General features: G+C 37.4%; 1 protein-coding gene across 3 annotated transcripts in view; it reads right to left on the bottom strand.

Moving 5' to 3' along the window:
• The window catches only part of ACVR1C (activin A receptor type 1C), an 88,818-nt gene that overhangs the window by 13,586 nt on the left and 53,300 nt on the right, over positions 1 to 21,932 (bottom strand). For 2 of the 3 annotated variants that reach the window (XM_060016768.1, XM_060016769.1), the window contains 3 exons: positions 8,737 to 8,976; positions 3,724 to 3,954; positions 969 to 1,136 (listed from right to left, as the gene is read on the bottom strand). In XM_060016768.1, coding sequence (XP_059872751.1) covers positions 969 to 1,136; positions 3,724 to 3,954; positions 8,737 to 8,976 — 639 coding nt within the window. Of the gene's footprint in view, positions 1 to 968; positions 1,137 to 3,723; positions 3,955 to 8,736; positions 8,977 to 10,443; positions 11,357 to 21,932 lie in introns of those variants that run through there. The other variant, XM_060016770.1, reaches the window with a different exon arrangement.

The raw sequence follows: 21,932 nt of genomic DNA, 5'->3' as shown, positions 1-21,932 counted from the left end.
CTATGTCCACATAAGAACATAGCAAATATTCTCTTACAAAACAAGTTTCAAACTTCTACCACCCTACACCAGCAGTTCTCAAATGCGGCCCAAAGATCCCTGGGGGTCCTTAAGGCTCTTTTCCAACTACATATCTGTGTGATGTCACATTTTCTTCACATACTTCAACCAAAAACAACATACTGGGACAGACTGAATGAAGAACAGGTATGAAAATCCAGACATTAAGGAGATTTGCAAAAGTGTCAAATGGCATTATTTTAGCTAGATTGGCTTTTGTACTACAAAAATTATGTAACTTTTAAAAATCATGTTATTTATTTTAATATTTAATTGGTTAATTATTATACTTAAAGTAAATTAATAAATACTTTAAAATTTCTCAATTTTCGTTTCTAATATAGTAAATATTAATAGATATAACCCAAATATACAAACTTTTGGGGTCCTCAATAATCTTTAAGAGTTTAAAGGGATCATGAATCCAAATCTGAGAAGCACTACGGTGACTAGACTGACTTTCTAGAGCCAATTCTCTATTAACTCAATAAACAGACGAGACAGTGTGTATTATTTGGAGTTCAAGTGCATGATATATAAGTATTTTTTTAAGGTCAGAATAACTCTTTCTAATTATTTTAATTATCAAAGGTAAACAGTTAAATCATTTGTATTCTCTGAAAATAGAGCATTTGCCACCAAAGCAAGATCTCTCAGGTACATATTGTAAATAGCAAAGATAGAGCCACTAGGAATCAAAATATTATTATGGATAGTATACAAAATGACAAGTATGTAGATGAGAGTTGGCTATATCATGACAAAACCTTCAGCTTTATAAAATACCTTTAGTGTTTCTTTACACTTGATAATTGTAATAAACTAAAACACAGCTGAACACTAAAATACAACTTAGTGTTTCTATCTTCATATTCAAGGAGAAAAAAAATTAGAAAGAAAATACATACCTTGTGTACCAACAATCTCCATATGAAGGTGGGCCAGACCACTAGCTATTGAAAGTGCCAGTTTGATCATTCCAGCCACTGTCACTATGTTTCTATTCAAATAGTCATATAAGGAGCCCTGTTCATGATATTCAGAGACAAGCCAAAGTTGAGTCCAAGTTCCATTATCTAACAGGAAAAAGTTATTTTGTTGCTGTAAGTTTATGTTGAGAAAGAAGCCAAAAGCTTTTAACAAATGTCAGTGTTTAAAGCAAATCTGTGTTGTTAACGAAGCAAAGTTAACTCCTTCCGTGATAATACTTATAGTCCAAGTTAGTAGGGTGAAAATTCTCAACGAATTCCTATTGACATATTAGAACCTGTTACATGTACCCACCATTGCTATAGGAAGCTGTGAGGCAGTGATTCTACCAACTGAACTACTCCTTTCTTATTCCCTCTACATCAATACCTGCTGGTAATAGCAACCACATTATGGCAGAAACTACTGAGAGATGCATTTAGGCTCAGCGTTGTGTTATAAATTATTCTTGAGCTTTTAAGAAAGATTGTACCAATAAAAACAGAAATATAACAAATTTACACAAAGTATTATTACTATCATAAAACTCTAACATTCCAAGGATGGTCATATTATTCATCTTTCACAATATGAAATTTATGATTTCCCTCAAAGCTTAATATAAGTGCCAAACACAATTACTAGACCTTTTCAAATAATTTACCTTATTTAACCAAAGCTAATCCAGTTTATAAAAGATTTTTAGCAGACGAGAAATTAGCCTAAAATTTCTCTAGGTATTAGAGTCCCTAGACTTAGCTTTAGCTTTCAGAATCAGATGTCTACAATAGCCCTGGGAAGTCCTGACCAGTTTTGATCCTCAGTGAAAGGGAACTATAATTAAAGAACATTTGCTAAGGAATTTTTGTACTTAGTGCTTTATGTACAAGAGCTCCTGGTTATCCAAGTATTTAATTTCCAAATCCAGGTAGTGATAACATTTCCTAGGGATGCAAAAATCAACATAACATGATAAAGTTCACTAATAAACTGACCACATATAAAACTAACACTTACACCTCTCTCCCTGCTTAACACCAGCGGCTATCTTTGCCCTCTCGTATCAATGTCTTTGTCAGACAGTTGACTAAACTAAAGAGTGAAACTGTAAATGTCGCAAAAGATATAGAAATGCATGAAAATGAAAGTGATGTTAGAGACCACTTGGAATCAAAGCCACTGACAAGTAAGCCATTGACACAGGTAGACCAGTTAAACTGAAGAAGAGACAATCAAGGGTGATCTTTGTTGTGCATATTGTTTTATAATCCAATAAATGTCATGATTAAATTAGCTCTATCAGGATGATCCATATAACGGTAGTCATTACTGCTTTCATAACATTGCGAATGAAGCTAACCAGTAGATAGTTTAGCTCAATGTTACGAAGAAAAAGTAAAAGTTCTTAACAGCTTAATAAGAAATGTTTCACTTTCAATAGTATAGTTAAGAATTTGGAAAGAACCTTTTCCTTTTTTAAGCTCAGTTTCTCCCTGGCTTGACTTGGCTTTATTCAGTTTCTCCCTGGCAAATCAGAAAAGACAAATCATCAGCAAACATAACTATGGCCAAAATGTATAATAACACTAAACTTCCCTTTGGCCATCTAATGAATCATAAATACTTTCATGATCAAGCTTATATTAAATAGAAATAACCATAGATTTAAAATTTTCCTAGGTAATGGTAGGTTTCTGATAGCCACAGATAATTTGTGGCTAGATTGATGTTATAATCTCCACCTCTCCAAAGTTCTTCATGAGTATAACTGATACAAATAAAAAAATAATTGACTGGATCAAGTTTTGCTCACCTTTGTTCCCTGTTTCCCTTTAAGGGAATTGTTGCATAGCTAAGTGAGTAAAAGCTATGCAAAAAGAAGAAAGAGAGCATAGGTAATCCACAAACTCTATATCTAGTCCCTGATTACTGGGCATATACACAAAATTTTGTGACTATTGATTTAAATACCAAAAAGTTGATGGTCTGTCTTATTCCACAAATCTCATAAAGCAGTGTTATTTGGGGTTGTTAATGTTAAACCTCACGATATAAACCATACTCAAAGTACATTAATTTCACTAAAAGTGTCTTGCTTGCCACCATTCTAATAATGTTCATAGAAAACTAGAGTCCTGGAGTTGAGGTCTGCTGTACAGATGAAAGTATAGTCCTAACAAAGATGAATATTCAACTATCATTCATTGGTATCTTTGTACCAGTTATCAAAATATTGAAATATTTCTGTCCTGTTTAATTAACAGCTGCTATTCAAAACTTCCAATGGTATTCCTTTGCCCTAGACACCCAAAGCAATCCTGAACCCTCAAGATGCCTCCAGATCTTTTTATGACCCAGCAACTAAAGGGATAAAACCTAGCATGGCAGGGTTCTCCCAAAGCTCTGTTCCAGTTGAAGCTTCTGTTCCGGTTGGTTAGCTCCTGTGCCAGACCAGTCATCAAATATTTTAAGTATCAAGCTGGCTATAGCGTCATCATGACTTCATATCACTCGTCTGCCCTGCTTTATTTTACATTTATTGCACATTTATCTGTGGAGAAGAGGAAAGCATTTTCTTTCCTCAAAAAAGAAATCAGATTTTATGTAGATTTTATTAAAACAAAGAGATTATTTATTCTCCTCTGATAGTAGACATAATATCTTATTTGCTGGACCCAATTAGATTGAAAATACCTTTGTTGTCAGCAGCAATGAAACCAAGGATGTTTTCATGTCTCAGCATAACGGTCTGATAAATTTCTGCCTCTCGAAACCAAGATCTTTCATCTCTAGAGGAGAATATTTTCACAGCCACATCTTCCCCGCACCATCTTCCGTGCCAGACCTCACCAAATCTACCTTTTCCTACTATTTCCTGAAGTACAATCGTCCTTGCAATTGTTCTTTGAACCAACAGAGGCAGACCTAACCAAAGAAAAGATGAAATCGATGATTAAAAACAAGTAATTGCCAGAAAATAACTGTCGTGATGACCATTATTTTCACATAAAAAAGCAAACATTTAACCACTTTAGTAATTTTACTGATTTCGAAGAAATAAGCACCATTATACCAAACTTTAATTTAGTCAAAGCATGCTCAAAAAGCACTCCAAATTCTTACTATGATTTCTCTCCTCATATTAACAAATAAAAATTTCTTGAATATAGCCTGCCACTGCAGATATCTAATTTTCCAAAATTGTTGCAAATCTCTCTGATTTGCACATTGAAGCCAGTCAGTTTGCTAAATACACAAAGGTTAAAAAGCATAAGTTTTTAGCCTCTAAAATAAAATATGATTCCTAGTACAACAGAGAATGCTTTATGAATTTTTTTAAAACCCAAGTTAAAATTGGAAAGTGAAGAATTGAATTCAATGATGAAGTGAGGCAATCATGTTACACTGAAAGCAAGGTACAGTCATAGAAAATATCAAATGGATATTTTCTGTGGAATAAAAGAAAGTCAAAGAAAATATATTCTGAATGTATGTAAAATGTTTAGGTTCTTTTGAACCAATAGCTTTACCTCTAGAATTCTATTCTAAAGATTTAATGAAAAATGCAGAAAAATTTATGTCAAGATATTTAATATATTATTACTTATAGAAAAAGTAAGGAAAAGTGTCTGATAATGGAAAAATTGTTAAGTACAGTGCAGAGGTTGAGACCACAGATAAGAAAGGCTTGGGTTCAGATTTCATCTGTGCCACATGGTAATCATGGGCAAATTATTGAACTTCTCTGAGCTTCAGCTTCCTTGCCTGAAAACCTGTGGGCAATAATATTACCTATATCATAGGGATACTTTGAGAATTAATAAGCATGTTAAGCACCTAGCACAGTATCTGGCCTATTACATGCTCAATAATGGCTTGCCCTTAACATTATGTCTAAGGATGGATTACTTAGAGCCAAAAATAATGATGCTGTTTATGAAGAGTTATTTCTTAATGACATAGGAAAGTACTTCTGCTATAATAAAAACCATACCTTGTTAAGTGAAAAAATACTTTTGTTAAAGACAAATAGCATAGCAAATTCTATCCATCTAGATAAGTGTATCTAGCTATTGAAAATATTCACGGGAAAAAGACTGAAAAGAATATATGCTAAATGCTATGATGGGTATTTCTATTTAGTGGAATCAGGGTGAAGCAAATTGTGATATTCTCCTTTCTAATTCTTTACATTTGCTTAATGTCCACAATAGTCCATAAATATTTATTACTCTTATAATTAGAAGGAAAATAGCTAAAGAGGTCACAGTATAATTTATTTGGGAAAGTCATGTTTAGTTGTCATTGTACTCAGATGGCTGGGAAACCCTTATAGCAACAACCCTGTAAGCTCCTGTAGGCTTCGACCTCTACTCCTGAAATGAGCCAGTTTATTCAGATGTTCTCATGTGCATGAGAACCACCCACCATGACTAAATAAGCACAGACTATAAATTTGCTATTATGGATCTCAACAATTAGTCACAAAGCCTCACAGCCAGAAAGTTCTTCTGAGATCATCTGGTTCAACTTTATCATTTAGAGATGAGAAAATTGGGGCTGTGTGGTAGTCAAAAACTTGCCCAGGAATAAGTGGAAGTCAGACCTACAACTAAAACACTGTTTTTCAATCCAAATTCTTATGCTCTCACCATTCAGTGGATATGACTACAGTCCTCCCCAGCTGGAAAGATTTCTAGCAGCAAACTATCCAGGATATTTTTGTAAGCCGTAGTCAGTTTCACTACTTGCCACACAATGAAAGTTGTACTAACAATTATTAAGCCAAAGTACAATTTCAATCTCTCTCTCTTCCCTCCCCTCGTCTTGCACACACACAAACTCACAAAAGCATCACCACGACCAGTCACAACAACAATGACAATGACAACAATACCAACAATACAACAACAACAATTGGCTAGAGAACTAGATAAGCCAATGTTTTCAAACTGCAAATGGATCAGGCACATAATCAATGCCTCAGACCAGGGACAAAGAAGGATTTCATCTATGGTACTCAGCACAGCAATTAAGTTGAGGAGGTAAAACAATGAAAATTGCTTCAGCATCTTTCAAAGCAACCACCAAAAATAATCTGAGTAATTTTTGTGTTACACACTTAGAGATTTCCTTTGAAGACACATGGACTTTGGCTCTCCCTGCTATGTTACTCTTTTTTACCAGGGGCTGTAGAAGCTGATGCCTGACTTATGGAAATGTCACCATCCTTCAGTAGTGTTATATCACGACAGGAAAGCAGAAACCTACCAAGCCTCTTAGAAGCCACCTGAGACACCATGATCTCTCAAAGACCATCCCGTCAAACACCAGTCCATTTTCCTCTCTTGCGAACATTATATCTCTTCGAAATCTGTCCCTGACCAGGTCGGGATATGCTTCATAATTTTTGTCTCTCAACATCTGACAAAGCTGCTTCTTGCTTAAGGTCGCTGTCCAGGGAAGAGAAGCAGAGGAGAAGCAGAACTGATTTCCTTCCTATGGGTGAGCTTTTGTGACAGAAGCCTTGCTACACATGGACCCGTTCTCCCTGATGATCAAAGGCAGTATGGCCATCCATTACTGTTAGCCAGTGGTCACTGGCAAACATATGCAGCTGGCTTTGGAGAAAAGTGCCTAGAACTATTTTAAGTTGATCATTAAAGAAATCATCCATGCTTGGGTATATTCACGGCTCTCTTTTAAGAGAGAACTTAGAATAATCTAAAGAGGAAAGGGTCCAGCAGTCAATAAGTCCAGATTTAGGTTTCAAGATGCACAAAAATACCAAAAAACTTAACGTTAATTTTTGATTTTATGCCCTGGCTCACAACCGCTTTCTTAAACTAAATATCCAGTCTCCAGTTATAAAATCTTCATTACTTTTATTTGAAAGGGAAATCCTTGGTCAATCTTAAGTATAGTCAAGAAGTAGCTCCAAAACACATATTTCTGCCTTACCTCTTCATACGAACTGAAAGGTTTGGTGGGGATTAAATAGATGGTTATTTAATCACTTGAACCTTTTAATAAATTGTATAAGGTTTCAAGGAATTTGGCACAAATCAGAGCTTTCTGTGCCTATATTCTGAGCCTAGAACGTTGCCAGGGCTCAGGAAGTTAGGGAGCAGTGGCCCCCAAAAGGTAACACTCAAGGAAGGAAAGAGTATTAAATCCTAGTAAGTTTTACTTTTAAAGAAAAAATGTCAACTTTCTATCCAACAATTTAATCTGGATTTCAGTTTTATAAACTTCGCAGTTTGGAGATACTCTTTCCAGTATTCCTCCTTTGAAAACATGCCGCCTGATTTGTGCAGTGATGTTGTAAACATTGAGGCTTTGGTCAGTGAGCAAGCGATCTTGCCCCCAGAAGCAGCCAACTATCTGGGCTTTCTGGATGACATAATTAGGCCTCTCTTTTCTTTTCTTTTTTTCTTTTTATTTTGTGGTACGCGGGTCTCTCACTGTTGTGGCCTCTCCCTGTTGTGGCCTCTCCCGTTGCGGAGCACAGGCTCCGGATGCGCAGGCTCAGCGGCCATGGTTCATGGGCCCAGCCGCTCCGCGGCACGTGGAATCTTCCTGGACCGGGGCACGAACCCATGTCCCCTGCATCGGCAGGTGGACTCTCAACCACTGCGCCACCAGGGAAGCCCTAGGCCTCTCTTTTCTGATAAATACTTCTGAGTCCAAAGCTGCTTCTTGCTAAATATGGATGCCCACATAGATGCTACCAACCCTCTGTCACCTGCCCTTGCTAATTATGCCTGCCTGGACACTCCCAAAGGCCATGGGCAAGGGAGTTCCTCAAAATCTGTTTGGGGTAATCATCCTTAATGATCTTTCCAAAGCAAGATGGGATGCAGGGGTGCCTGAAATGACTCAATTAGGCTTACCCTCGTTCATGTTTCTGCAACACCACATGCTGACAGGATTTCTGGAATTATACATGAAAGTTGGGAGTCCCCTGCCATTTTAGGGAGTTTGTTATTACGGGATGTGGGTCGGGGGGTCAACGCTCTTCTGTCACCGGAAACACAAAAAGCCCTCAGATACTTTGTGCTATGAGAAAGGCTCATTTAAGCCATAATACAGCCTGGTATTTTGAACTGCTTCATCAGGGGTTCTGAAATTCCATTAAAGAGGGAAAGAGTTGTCATATAACCTTAGGAGCACAAGCCAGCCCAGGAATGCTGTGCTGCTCCCTTTCATCTTCCGTTTCTATGCTTTAAGACCACATTCTTGATCCCAGGGGACCGATTCCAAAGACCTTTATAATCACAAGCAAAGAACGCTACTTTGCATAACTAATATGTTTTCCCCAGAACTCAACTGCTTAAGCCCCGTAACTATTTTGTGCCCATGAAACATGACCAAGACGGCAACCATGATTATTACTAACCATAATGTGGCAGAGGGCAGAGAAAAAAAACTCTTTCTGGCTTCAGAAATAAATTCTGAAGGCATGTGGAAATGAGAATCTGAACACCTAAAGGCACAAAAAGCAATTGATAAGACTTCATTCTTTAGGCCAGGACAGTTTTTATTCTTCATCAAATCCTGAAAGGAGTTTCCATGCCAGAATGTACCATATCAAGCATTTTAAACAATGGAATTAAGAATATTTGGGCCCTTTCTTGTTAAAATGGGTGTTAGTTTTAAGTAGAGTTTTTCTTATTGAAAAATGAACAATAGGCAATAGGCACATACCAGAGCCAGAGCCAGAGGCAGTCACATCGTAAATCAGATCTTTTAGAGTTTTCCCAGCATTGACCAGATTGCACTCAGAAAGGGGCTCCTCCACGTTTGGTCTCTTTTTCTTTCTGTAGGTGCACAGTCGACCTTGGCATGCCCATACTGTCAGCAGTGAAGCTATGGACAGGAGGCAAACTGGCACAGTAATAATAATGGTCAGCTCCATGGGTCCGAGTTTTGGGGCATTTGGTGATGCTGTAATCAAAAAAAGAAAGAACATGACCATATGTTAACCCACGTTAAGTATTTTAGAAATTGGAAATGCGATCACCAAAATTTTACATCTATAATGTGCAGCTACACAGTATGCACTCATGTTAGTTGGTGAAGACTCTATGATAAAAGCAAAGGTGGGGAAAGGAAGTTGAGGTGAGGATGCAGTTGCAGTTCCGTTCTGCTAGGTGACAATGGAAGATAGAATTAGGATCATGGAAAGCACTAGCACCTGCGATCCTTTTTAAAACCTCCAAACCATTTGACATTTTATTACTATTTTCTCCCCATTTTTCAGCAATCCATCCTTAAGGCACATTCGTTCTTTTAGCCACAAATAATTACTGAGCTCTTGCAATATGCTGCCACTATTCCAGGTGATGGAAATATAGCAGTGAGTGAGAGAGCCCAAATCCTTGCTCTGTGGTGCTTATGTTCTCATACAACCACAGATGGGTATGTAATACAAAAGCAAGAAATCATAAGTGCTATGAAGAAAAAGAAAACAGAACAAAGAGACAAAGTGATGGTGGGACACTACTTTAGAGAGACTGGTCACAGAAGGCCACTCTGAGGAGGGGGCAGGGAGCTACAAGAGAAGTATCTCAGGGAAGCATGTTGCCAGCAGAAGGAAAGCAAGTGCAAGGTGCCCTGAGGTGGAGACCTACTTGGAGTGTTCAGGAACAATCTTTGCCTCAAGTGCAGTAAATGAGGAGAAAGGTAGAAGGAAATGGGGTCAGGGAGGTCAAAAAGAAAAAGATCATGTGGGGTCTTGAAGGCTAAAAGGACTGTGAATTGTATTCCAAGTGGAAGCTGGCACAGGGTTCTGAACAGACAGAAGATAGGATCTAACATATCTTGAGTGACCACTGTGTGAACAGACACTAGGGGCACAAAGTAAAAGCTAAGAAACCAATTACAATGTATCTGGTATTTTCATGGTAAGCATTTTTGCCGCAAACATTTTTGCTGAATAACTACTTGGCCATAAGGCAATTCTGCTGTAAAAGATAAAATAACAAAAAATAAAAGTGACATTAAAAAGGAAACAATGGGGCTTCCCTGGTGGCGCAATGGTTGAGAGTCTGCCTGCCGATGCAGGGGACACGGGTTCGTGCCCCGGTCCGGGAAGATCCCATATGCCTCAGAGCGGCTGGGCCCGTGAGCCATGGCCGCTGAGGCTGCGCGTCCGGAGCCTGTTGCTCCACAACGGGAGAGGCCACAACAGTGAGAGGTCCGCGTACCGCAAAAAAAAAAAAAAAAAAAAAAAAAAGGAAACAATGAAAAATGAATAACAAAATTTAAAAGACTTTATAGTGAAATACAAAATATTTGAATACATGTAAAATGTGTAAGAGATTCATGGTGATACTGCATAAATAACTAATTTTAGTTAATGAGTTGTACCTAAGTACTTGTCTTCCAAGTCTTTCGTTCATAGTATTTTACCTTTTGTTTTTGCTTGTTGATTCGTCTCCTCATTCAGCATCACACCTTTTCGCTAAAATTTCTTCCTTAATTAAGAGAGGTATCAGTTTCCAAATGCCCGGATGCATACTTGTAACTGAGCTTTGTATTGCTTCACGAAAACCTCTATGCTGTTGTTTGTTCTTGGCAAACTGTCACACGTCTACTGATAGACATTCCAAAGTTGCATGGGAAATGTGGGTTCAACTCTGCACCTTCAAATCACCGGAGGATTTGCAAACCAATATGTTATCATTTTCTAGTATCGTATGCAATCTGGCTTTACATTCTCTTATTTCACACTTCCAGTAATTTATTACTGTCTTTTCTATCAAGTTGATATAATTGTTATCATCCAGTATTTTAAGATCACCACATCTACTCATCACTGTAGAGACCATTATGAGGGCTAAGATTTCTCTAATATAAAAATAGGAGTACTCCATCAATGGAGAAATGAAACCAAACTGTCAACCAGTTATTTCATCTTTCATGGCAAAATTACCTTACGGCCAATTAGTTATATGGCAAAAACTGTTTGCTGCAAAAATGTTTGTGGCGAGGATGTTTACCTGGAAAATACCTACAACCCAATTAGAAGCCTGATGCAATAATGCAGGCAGAGATGATGGTTTTGGCTGACAACTCTATCTAAAATAGTACTTCCTTCTCACTCCCCGTTTACTCTCTATACCCTTGTCCTGTTTTATTTAACTTCCTGGATCTTATCACCACCTGGTACATCATAGATTCACTTATTTATTATCTAATTTCTTCCAAAAAACATATGCTAGTTCTTAATGAGAGGAGGAATTAAGTCAGACTTCCTTCTTGGTAATGACAACCCAGGAGAGCTTATTATACTAAATGTACTTGAATTTTACTTACAACATGTTAACCAGAATATGTGAACATAATTTGAAAACAAATATTATTTAATTCTAAAGGAAAAAGAATCAAATTCCTCAAAGATGTGTTCATAAAAGTTTCACTGTAAGCCTAAAAATAGTAGTCTATCTACTACCAATGAGTAAAATATTTAAAACTGTTAAGTGAACTTTGGAAACAAACATATTTCATGCTCTTCTACTTTGCCAGGTGAATTTTGGCAGATCACCAACTTTCCTTCTCCTGAGTGTTGCAGGATTCCTCTGAAATCATTAGAAGTTGTACAGGTGCATATGAGGACAGCTTGGCCTTGAGTGTTCTTAGGACAAGGTGCTACAAGAGATCTCAGACTTGACTTTGAATGAGAAATCATTAACCATGGAAGTTGCACTTCTGAAGTTTGCTGTTATAAAAAAGTTTTATAATCCACTTCATAATAATCTTTCAAATCTACATTTCAAGTTGCATCCATATTTTTATGTCCTCACAAAGGTATTCCAGGAATTCTAAGAAAGCCACAGAATGTACTTAACCATTTGCAACTTACATAAACATGTACCTAAACATGTTTTTAAAAATAAAACTCCACTATTGGATATATTTATATGGCTAAATTTTATTTTGATACATGTTATTAGGAACTATCAGTATAAACATTACTGTTAAAAAGTTTATTGATTGTCTTCATTTTAGTAAAGCTCTATTAAGCAGAGCTCAGATCATCACTATGGCAACCAATAAAGAGGCGAAAGGTCAGCAAGACTGAAAATAGAATAATATCTATAAAAGTGCACAGCTCTGGTGATGGCTACTGCTCTCAGGGATGTTTATTACAGATGGGCAATGTTTCTACTTTTGTGAACAATTTACTGAAACGAGTTAGTAAGAAAAAAAAGATGACTCGGCTAGAAAAAGGCTAGCAACACCATCCAGAAAGAGCTCCTTAAGCACTGAGCAATTTTTAAGGCAAACATTTGTAAAACTATCTTCTAAACCAAATGTTGATTGTAATCTCTACAGGAGACAAATGAAGAAAACTGTGGTCTACACCCAATAAGTCATGGTAGAAAAAGACAGTAGTGCAGTTAAGAATACATTTTAATAAGTTATCTCGGATGAAAATATTAATTTTCCCAACAGATTTTACATTCTTTTTTGTTTTGTTTATTTTTGTTTTTGCGGTATACGGGCCTCTCACCGTTGTGGCCTCTCCCATTGTGGAGCACAGGCTCCGGATGCGCAGGCTCAGCAGCCATGGCTCACGGGCCTAGCCGCTCCGCAGCATGTGGAATCTTCCCGGACCGGGGCACGAACTCGTGTCCCCTGCATCGGCAGGCGGACTCTCAACCACTGCGCCACCAGGGAAGCCCCAGATTTTACATTCTTGATCATAGGAAAACTCTTTTCTTTGTTTTTTGCTTTTTTAAATATTTTTTCCATTTCTATAATTTTATTTATTTTTATTTTTTTGTCTGCATTGGGTCTTCATTGCTATGCACAGGTTTTCTCTAGTTGCAGCAAGCAGGGGCTACTCTTAATTGTGGTGCATGGGCTTCTCATTGCAGTAGCTACTCTTGTTGCAGAGCAGGGCTCTAGGCATGCGGGTTTCAGTAGTTGCAGCATGTGTGCTCAGTAGTTGTGGCTCGCAGGCTCTAGAGCACAGGCTTAGTAGTTGTGGTGCACGGGCTTAGTTGCTCTGTGGCATGTGGGATCTTCCTGGACCAGGGATCAAACCCATGTCCCCTACATTGGCAGGCGGATTCTTAACCACTGCACTGCCAGGGAAGTCCCAGGAGAACTTTTATTATTTGATAATTTCCAAATTTTGAGACCATGTCAACTGAGGTGATATCTCCATGGAATAAGCAGCTCCATGGTGGCATACGTTAATCCCAAAAGTGAGGTCTGGGAGTGCTGCATTGCTAACTCTAGTTATTTCACTCTCTAGTAAATGAAATAGAAGAGGTTGGGAAAAAAGAGACAAACACTAGCCCACATGGATGAGAGTCTCCCCTATATAAGTTCTGCAGTCCATTAAACCAAGATGGCGCAGGGGAAGGAGGTATTAACAAGCCAGGAAGAAGGGAATGTATGAGGTGGAAGATTCTGGGCAGCTGGAGGGAATCATACAAAAGGCAAAAGATTGTAAGAAGGTAAGAACAAAAAAAGGGAGAGGAAGGAAGGAGGGAGGAAGGAAGGAAGAAAAAAGGAAAGAAAGGAGAAATTTTTTAAAACTATTTTTGTGACTTTGCAGCTTTCCCTAGAGACAGGAGTGGAACTGGTGATTGTGAAAGCAGTGGTGGTTACTCCTGCCCAAATAAAGTTCAGAACCAGTTTAGATGCCTCAGCTTCTCCCAGGACAGTTCCTGTTACCTCCTCGCCACTCCTATTTCTGGCTTTAGGGAGGCAAACTTCTCAAGATGAAAAGAAAAAGATGAGAAAATGTGGGCATGATCTCCATGTTTCTTCCCCTGCTGACCTTTTCTCTTTCTTTATTAAAAGTATGAAAAATTATTGATGTTTATGAGATTTATATGACCTTCATATTAATTAATTTGTATTTCTTTAGTATATGCTAATAGGAGGAGATGCCTTAGAACTGAGGAGAGATGTGGACTTGATCAGTGCCTTCAAATAACACAAAAATTCTGTAGTATATTTGTGTTCAACTTAAAGGTATATTTCTTCACTGTATTTGAATGGCATTCAACTGACTAGAAACTGATATATTACAATGGAGCGATGTACAGAAAATGAGGATATAGTGACTGAAAAGATATATACTGGCTGGACAGCTGTTTAAAAACAAATCTGAGCAAAGAAAACAGAGGTCTTCATCCAGACAAAGTGAATTTTTATGAATCATTTCAAGGTTAGTGCTTCCTTCCCAAAAGTTGCTATAGCAAGTAGCTACCTAAATTTAAGAGGGTCCAAAGCACCCCTAAAGAAACCACAAACTAATTCAGCATTGAACCACTCCTATTCCTTTTATCAAAAGTTTTCCCCAAGCGAAAAGATGCTATTATTGCAAGGTTGAATCCATGAACGTATAAATATCAAGTCTTCAACTGCCTCCCTACCACCCGCCCGCCCCCCACCCACCCCAGGAAAAGGGAAGCATTTGTTTCTCCAGCTTGTGGCTTTGAAATGTTCTCAGAATAAAGCAACCAAAAAGACAGTGTAGCTCGAGATGCTTTCTGATAGGTCTGTTTCTGTCCTGGCACCAGAAGAAATGCCACTAGGAACAACAGAATGACATGGTGATGTACAGTCCATCTACCTACCCTATAAACTTCTATGACCTCTGACTTCAGTTAAAGAGCCTTTTGTTTAGTTCAGAGGTTTCTGGGGGGAAAGTGTGGAAATAATAAGTGCAGCTGAAACAGAAAAAAGAAATACATTACCTCTAAGATATTCAAAGCTACCTTGCTAATTAGCTCAACAGGAATGATTTCTTTTGTCAAAAACAGAGTGACATGTTAAGCAACAAGAAATCTCCCAAATCTTCTCCTTTACCTGCCATTTCAAAGCACCCAGAAATATGGGTACCATTATCTCAAACATTTGCCTGATGGTAATGAAAATACATTTCTAATTGGTTGCTTTACTAAATTGGTTCAAAACCTGGAACCAAATGGATTGGTGTGTATACTACTGCACTGAGAACAACTCTCTGGGATGGGGAGCAGAGAGTGGAGCAGAGTCCACATCTTTGTGGAATTGAAAATCTACTATCTAGGGTACAATTCCAAAGCAATTTGGCTGGTAAAAATACGGAGAAAACTTTATGTAGGAGCGAGAGATGTGGCAGATAAGAAAAAGATCATGATGAAGAGTTCCATTCATGATGAATCAGTCTAGTATAAAGAATATGTAACTAAAACTTTACATGTGTGAAGCACACACATGGGATGTAGAACGGGTCCAAGGAGTTAAGTCACAAATGCAGTTTTATTTGTCTAACATTTCCATGTAATTCTTTACTCCTGATTACAGGGAGCCCTCCACCACCACCCACAAGAGCTTGTCCTAGCCTCCTACTTCTTCACAGTGACCCTTATATTTATAAATGTCACCAAGAAAAATGCAGTTAGAAGTTAAGTTGATTAGATCCCTCCAACATGCTTCACTATAGGGGGAAGCAAATGGTCCCCCTTCTTCACAGAGTGAGAATAATCATGTCAAACAGGTTGTTTCTGATCAACATGAACCTCAAGTACTGAACAATGGCAGAATATTTTCTAATCTAGAGATTCAACTGAGCCATGACAGTGACAGAAATAACATGAGAATTACTTCTGCCTTTTAACCATATCAGATGAGGTATTGATGGGCCATTCCGTCATTCAGTGATCAATCTATAAATGGCTACTAGTATACAAGGTCTACATCTGGCCTGAGTTCATGCATGTGTAACAGGCAGACAGCACCCCACATCAAAATATTTCCTAGCTAGTTCCCCTTGTGCTGCCAGTTTTCTGGGAGGAACACTGAGAAGCCTCAAATCTTCTTCTGTCCACCAGCACCTGAATTTAAAAATAACAATGATTTTATATATTAAGGAAATAAGAATGTTAGATTGAAGAGTATAATCTTTGGCATGAGGGGTAGGAAGAACTCTGACTCAAGCAGAGGTGAGATTAATACAATGTAGGAAGAGTTCAAATCGGCTTCGCAGTTTTTCTTAATTTTAGGGCACGCACCAGAGATCAGTTTCTTAATCTGTCATCAAAACACATATCCATTTTTTAATTTATTTAATTTTTTATTTTATATTGGAGTAGAGTTGATTTACCATGTTGTGTTAGTTTCAGGTATACAGCAAAGTGATTTAGTTATATATACTCATATATCTATACTTTTTCAGATTCTTTTCCCATACAGGTTATTACAGAGTATTGAGTAGAGTTCTGTGTGCTATACGGTAGGTCTTTGTTGATTATCTATTTTATATATAGTAGTGTGTATTCTTGAATGATACATATCTATAAAGAAATTAGATAGTAATTACTCAAAGAATATTTTAATTTTTTTTTAAGCCAAACTTTTACTTAAGAAAAATGCAAGTTCCTTGGAAGAAGCACCCTCATAGCTGAGGGCGTTGTTCAAAGAAGGCACTTAAAAATATTGGTGACAAGGAAAAGTTACACTTCTCTGTCCTAAAGTTCATGCTAATAGAATTTCTCCCTCAGCTAACACATTCACACAAAGCAGCTTGTCCATTTGGAAAAGAATGACATGAGATAATGATATTTTGACCCAGTTCAACATCCTGTATATGATAATCACATGAAAAATATTTGAGTAAACAGGTAATAGTATTTATGTAACTGAGAAGAGTAGGGCTTACATAGTGTAAAATCCTCAATTTAGAATTGGTTATAAATTTTACTTTCAATTTCCTATTAATTCCTATGAACAAAATTTCATAATTAAAGTCAGTGTACTTGTTCCTTCAGACAAGAAATGCTTCCTATATTAAACATTTGAAGTACAAGTTTGATTTTTTGTATGCTTATATTTCATAGACTTTTCAAAATGTAAAAATCATAGCATCTTTCAGCTTATGGGGGAAAAAAAATCCCTGTCTGGCACACCTGTCAGGTGTGTGGGGAATCCTCAGAGAATGAGCTACAAATGGATTTGTTCATGTGGTGGCAGAACAATTCCACAAGGGGTCCCATGAGTATTTCTCAGCATGTTGATATCACCTTACACTGCCTAGAGCAATAAATTTACATTTAAAATAGAAAACCATAAAAATTGAGACAACAATGGATTTTTTAAAGGGATTAAGATAGCAAGACTTTTCAGCTCCCCAAAGAATAATATTCACTATCTGAGCCTGCAAATTTTTATAATTATAGCACGCTTTAAAATGATTAATTTTGATAAATTCAATTCTAATGTTTTCACATTTTATCTTCCTTCAAATGTAATCCTTCAGTTTGCCTTAAAGTCTAATTTAGACATGTGCCTAACAATATGCATTGTTCATCTACCCTAGCTGATATAAATAATAAATTGTTCTTTTTTTCTTTACACAATTGAGAACAGGAAGGTGAAAATTGTACTGAGGTTAATTAGGAAAGTACCCACATTTTAATGTTGTGCATGTATTTTCTTTATTGAAACTAATTATTTGAATTAGTCAAAAATATAATAGTATTAAAATAGTGTATTGAACTCCAAAAGGAAAAATCAGAAATTATTATTACACTTACTCTTTCAGTCACTGTATGTTTTGGTAGCAAAATGGGAACAAAGATACCCAGAACTTGAATGTTTTTATTGAATACTCTATTTCCATATGAAGGGTGGTAATTAGTGCACGCATAAACCAAATAGCAGTTCCTATAAAAATTAACCCTATAAATAAGAGGCTTCTCTAGCCCAGGTTTCCTGACCTTATCCTCGATGAACTTTCATAGACAATTTTAGAATGTTCTTGATGCTATTTGACATCACCACTATTTCTCGGAGCATGTCTCCGATGTCACCTAGAGTCCCCAGAAATCATTTGTTAAAAATCACAATGCAACCCACTATGAAAGAAACAAGCAACAAAATGTGATTCCTTCACATAGGAAAGACATGTTTTAATAATAAGAAAGGAAAGTCAGACATAAAATTATATTAAACAGAATAACTCAATTATATTAAAATAGAAAATAGACTAAACTACTGATAGTAGGAACTCTAGGCCAGTGGCTATAAGTTCAATAGGTATTGAATGAGTGAATGAATGAACCAAGGAAGGAAATCAGTCACTTCTGCTACAGCCAACTTCAAGAATGCCAAATCTTCTGATTTTTTCAAGATAAGCCAGATGTCTGGAGTTTTATACTGACTCAATGTTTAACATTATAAAGAAACTCACTCTTTTCTCCCAGAAACTATGTAGATCAAATGAAACCTGTCTGTGGGTCAGGTACAACCAGTAAGCAGGTAGAACTCTCAATGACTTGTTTTGCTGTTTCTATGTTCATTAGAATTAGATTTAGCTACTAATGACAGAGGAAACTATATAGAAGTTTCATTTTCTCTTTCACGTAAAAGAAATTTGAAGATGGATAGTACAATGTCAGCAGGTTGGTTCCATGTAGTTTTTGGTCAGGGTCCTTTCATCTCCCTTGTTTCCATCCCTATCATGTAGTCCAAGGCAGCTGCTAAACTCCATCCTTTACATCCAGGCAGCATGATGGAGGATGGCATATAAGGTGCCAGTTCTGTTTTAAATGAGTCTTCTCAGAAGTTCTCCAAAACACTGCCAGTCAACTCATTAGCCACAACTTACGCCACACTTACCAGTAAGAGTAGCTGAAAATACTGTCAGTTGGTAGGAGAGCCATACACCTAGCTAAGTCTAGGTTCTGCTACTAAATGGGTATTGGAGGAAACTAGATGTCTTTGAAACATTTATAGTCTTAGCAAACTTTGAGCCATTAGATTTTTTCATTAGAAAAAGAACACATTTGCAACAAAACAAACAGTATAAAAATTTATAAAGAAAGAATTAAATAATGTCCTCAGCCGGTTAGCTCTCCGATATCAACTCCGGATGTTAAGAGAATGTGTAATTTTCATAAATTTACCCATACTCAAAAGTTACTTTGGGAGTTCCCTGGTGGTGCAGCTGTTAAGACTCTGTGTTTCTAATGCAGGGGGTGCGGGTTTGATCTTTGGTCGGGAAGCTAAGATCCCTCGTGCTGCGCGGTGTGGCCAAAAAAAGTTACTTTGAAACTTGATGTTTTGTTTTCCTTTTGTTGTGAAATATAATAAATATACAGAAAAGTGCATACAACATATACACTGAGCATAAAAATAATTATAAACCCCCATGGATCACCAGCCCCCTTACCCACTACCTGTTCCCCCACTCGGAGATACCCAACATGATCATATCCTTTCCCAACCTCCAGGGTAATCATTATCCTGATTTGGCAAATAATCATTTCTCCTTGTACTGTGCTTCCCAGAATCCCTTTTCCTGTATGGTTACAGGTTAAAGTTGGGATACTTACATATATGCTCATAAATGAGAATGGCTTGTAATTTCTTTTTTACATACTGTCTTTGTTGGGTTTTGATATCAAGGTTATGCATAAAATAGGTTAAGGAGTGTTTCTTCTTTGTCCATGTTTTGGAAGAGTTTGTGTAACAGTTACACAGTTATCTGTTCCTGGAAATTTAGCAGAATTTTGTGGTAGAACGTCTTGGCTTTGAAATTTTCCTTACAGATACATCATAAGACTATTACAATTTACATTATAATTTTCTAAAAATTAGGTTGCTCATAAATCATGTTGTTTCAACCTTATGTAGTCTCACTGGTTTTTTAAAAAAATCTACTTATTCTATCAATTACCAAGACAGTGGTGAATCTCCTTCTGAGATCATGGACTTCTTTATTTCTCCTTATAGATCTGTAAATATTTTCTTTATTTTTGAGGCCATATTCTTTTTTCTTTTCTTTTTTTTTTTTTTTTGGCTGCATTGGGTCTTCGTTGCCCCACACGGGCTTTCTCTAGTTGCGGCGAGTGGGGACTACTATTCCTTGTGGTGTGCAGGCTTCTCATCGTGGTGGCTTCTCTTGTTGCAAAGCATGGGCTCTAGGCACGTGGGCTTCAGTAGTTGCAGCACGCAGGCCTAGTAGTTGTGGCACGCGGGCCCTAGATCATGCGGGCTTCAGTAGTTTGGCACATGGGCTCAGTAGTTGTGGCTCACAGGCTCTAGAGCACAGGTTCAGTAGCTGTGGTGCACAGGCTTAGTTGCTCCACGTCATGTGCGGTCTTCCTGGACCAGGGATCAAACCTGTGTCCCCTGCATTGGCAGGTGTATTTTTAACCACCGTGCCACCAGGAAAGTCTGAGACCATATTCTTAAGTACACAGAAATTTAAATTTATTAAGAATCCCTGGTAGGGACTTCCCCTGGTTGTCCAGTGGTAAAGAATCTGCCTTGCAATGCAGGGGACACAGGTTTGATCCCTGGTGAGGGAACTAAGATCCCACGTGCTGCGGGACAACTAAGTCCGCGTGCCACAACTACTGAGCTCACGCACCTCAACTAGAGAGCCTGCGTGCCGCAAACTACAGAGCCCACACACTCTGGAATCCTCGCGCCACAGAGCCCATGCGCCACAACTAGAGAAGAGAAAACCTGCATGCCATAACTGGAGAGAAGCCTGTGTGCCACAGTGAGGAGCCCACGCACCACAACGAAAGATCCTGTGTGCCTCAACGAAGATCCTGAGTACCGCAACTAGAGCTGATGCAGCCAAAAATAAATTTAAAATAATTAAAAAAAAAAAAGAATCCCTGGTAAATTGAAACTTTAATCATTAAAAAGTGAACTTTTTAACTCTAGTAATTTTTTTCATTGAAGTTAATTTTGCCTGCTAGTAATATGTCAACATTTTTATTAATGTAATCTATGCATGGTATATGTAAAAGCACATATCAAACCTTCTTATACTTTCCTCTATTTGTCACCCTCTCTTCCATATTTTCCATTATGTATTTTCTTTATTACTGAATACAAAATAGTTTCTTCGGACCCATATTTCAGATCCCTAATTCTCTCTTCAGTTGTTGTTATACAAATTGTTGTTAAACCTATACATTAAGTTTCTAATTTTTGTTATTGTATCTTTAATTTTAAAAAGTTTTTTTCAATATTGTTCAAATCTGCTAGGTCATTGTTTTATAATTTCCTATTCTCTAACAAATGTTTTCAAATTTGCCTTTTGTTTCTTTAAACATAGAATAGCTACTCTATAATTATTGTCTGATAATTCCAATATATGAAACTTTGTGCTCTCTTCTATTGGCTCATGCTCATGCTGTTCTGAACCCCTGTAAGCTTGGAGTCCTTGTTCTTCATTATGTACTTCTCATGTCCTTGAAAAAGTGTTTGTTGTGTCTCTTTGAGACCTAATATTAAAGTGCCTTTCTCCAGAGAGTTTGAACTTTCTTCTGGCAGGCAACTGGGGACACTATTAGTCTGGGTATACTTTAAAAAAGTTTTTCTTCTGGAGAGTACCACTCAGACAATGGAAACTCAGGTTTAAAATCCATGTGATGGCTATGCTATGTCCACAGCTTCTCAAGAATAAGGTTTTTGGTTTGTTTTAAAGTTGTTGCTTGTCATTATTTCTTTTTTTCCCCTGTTCTGCTTAGTAATAAACCCAAGCCTCCTCCCTGAGGTTAGAAGGAGATGTATTTACGTCTGGTTTAAACTTGCAATAAGGAAAGAGACCTTTGATAATTCTGCTAAACATGGCAGTTTCTATTAGACAACCCAATCTGAGCAAATCATGATGTTTTACTTTTGTCTTCCCTGAATCTTCAAATTGTTAATAGCAAAACCCAACATTTCCCTTGTTAGAAAAAGCAGATACACATGAGGAAAAAAATGTACCAGATATGAGCATCAGAAAGTTAGATAATAATGTCTTAAACAATAATGGTGTTCGCCAATTCACATAAAAAGAAAACTGGAAGTAGGCTGTTGACACTGTTGAGTCTCTTTGTTAACAAATCATAGAAAGAACCTACTTCCAGATTTCTTGTCATGCTGAG

The sequence above is a fragment of the Delphinus delphis genome, chromosome 7, assembly GCF_949987515.2.
Source record: "Delphinus delphis chromosome 7, mDelDel1.2, whole genome shotgun sequence".
Taxonomy (NCBI): domain Eukaryota; kingdom Metazoa; phylum Chordata; class Mammalia; order Artiodactyla; family Delphinidae; genus Delphinus; species Delphinus delphis.
Note: the sequence above shows the minus strand (reverse complement) of the source record. Positions and strands in the feature narration are given on the sequence as shown.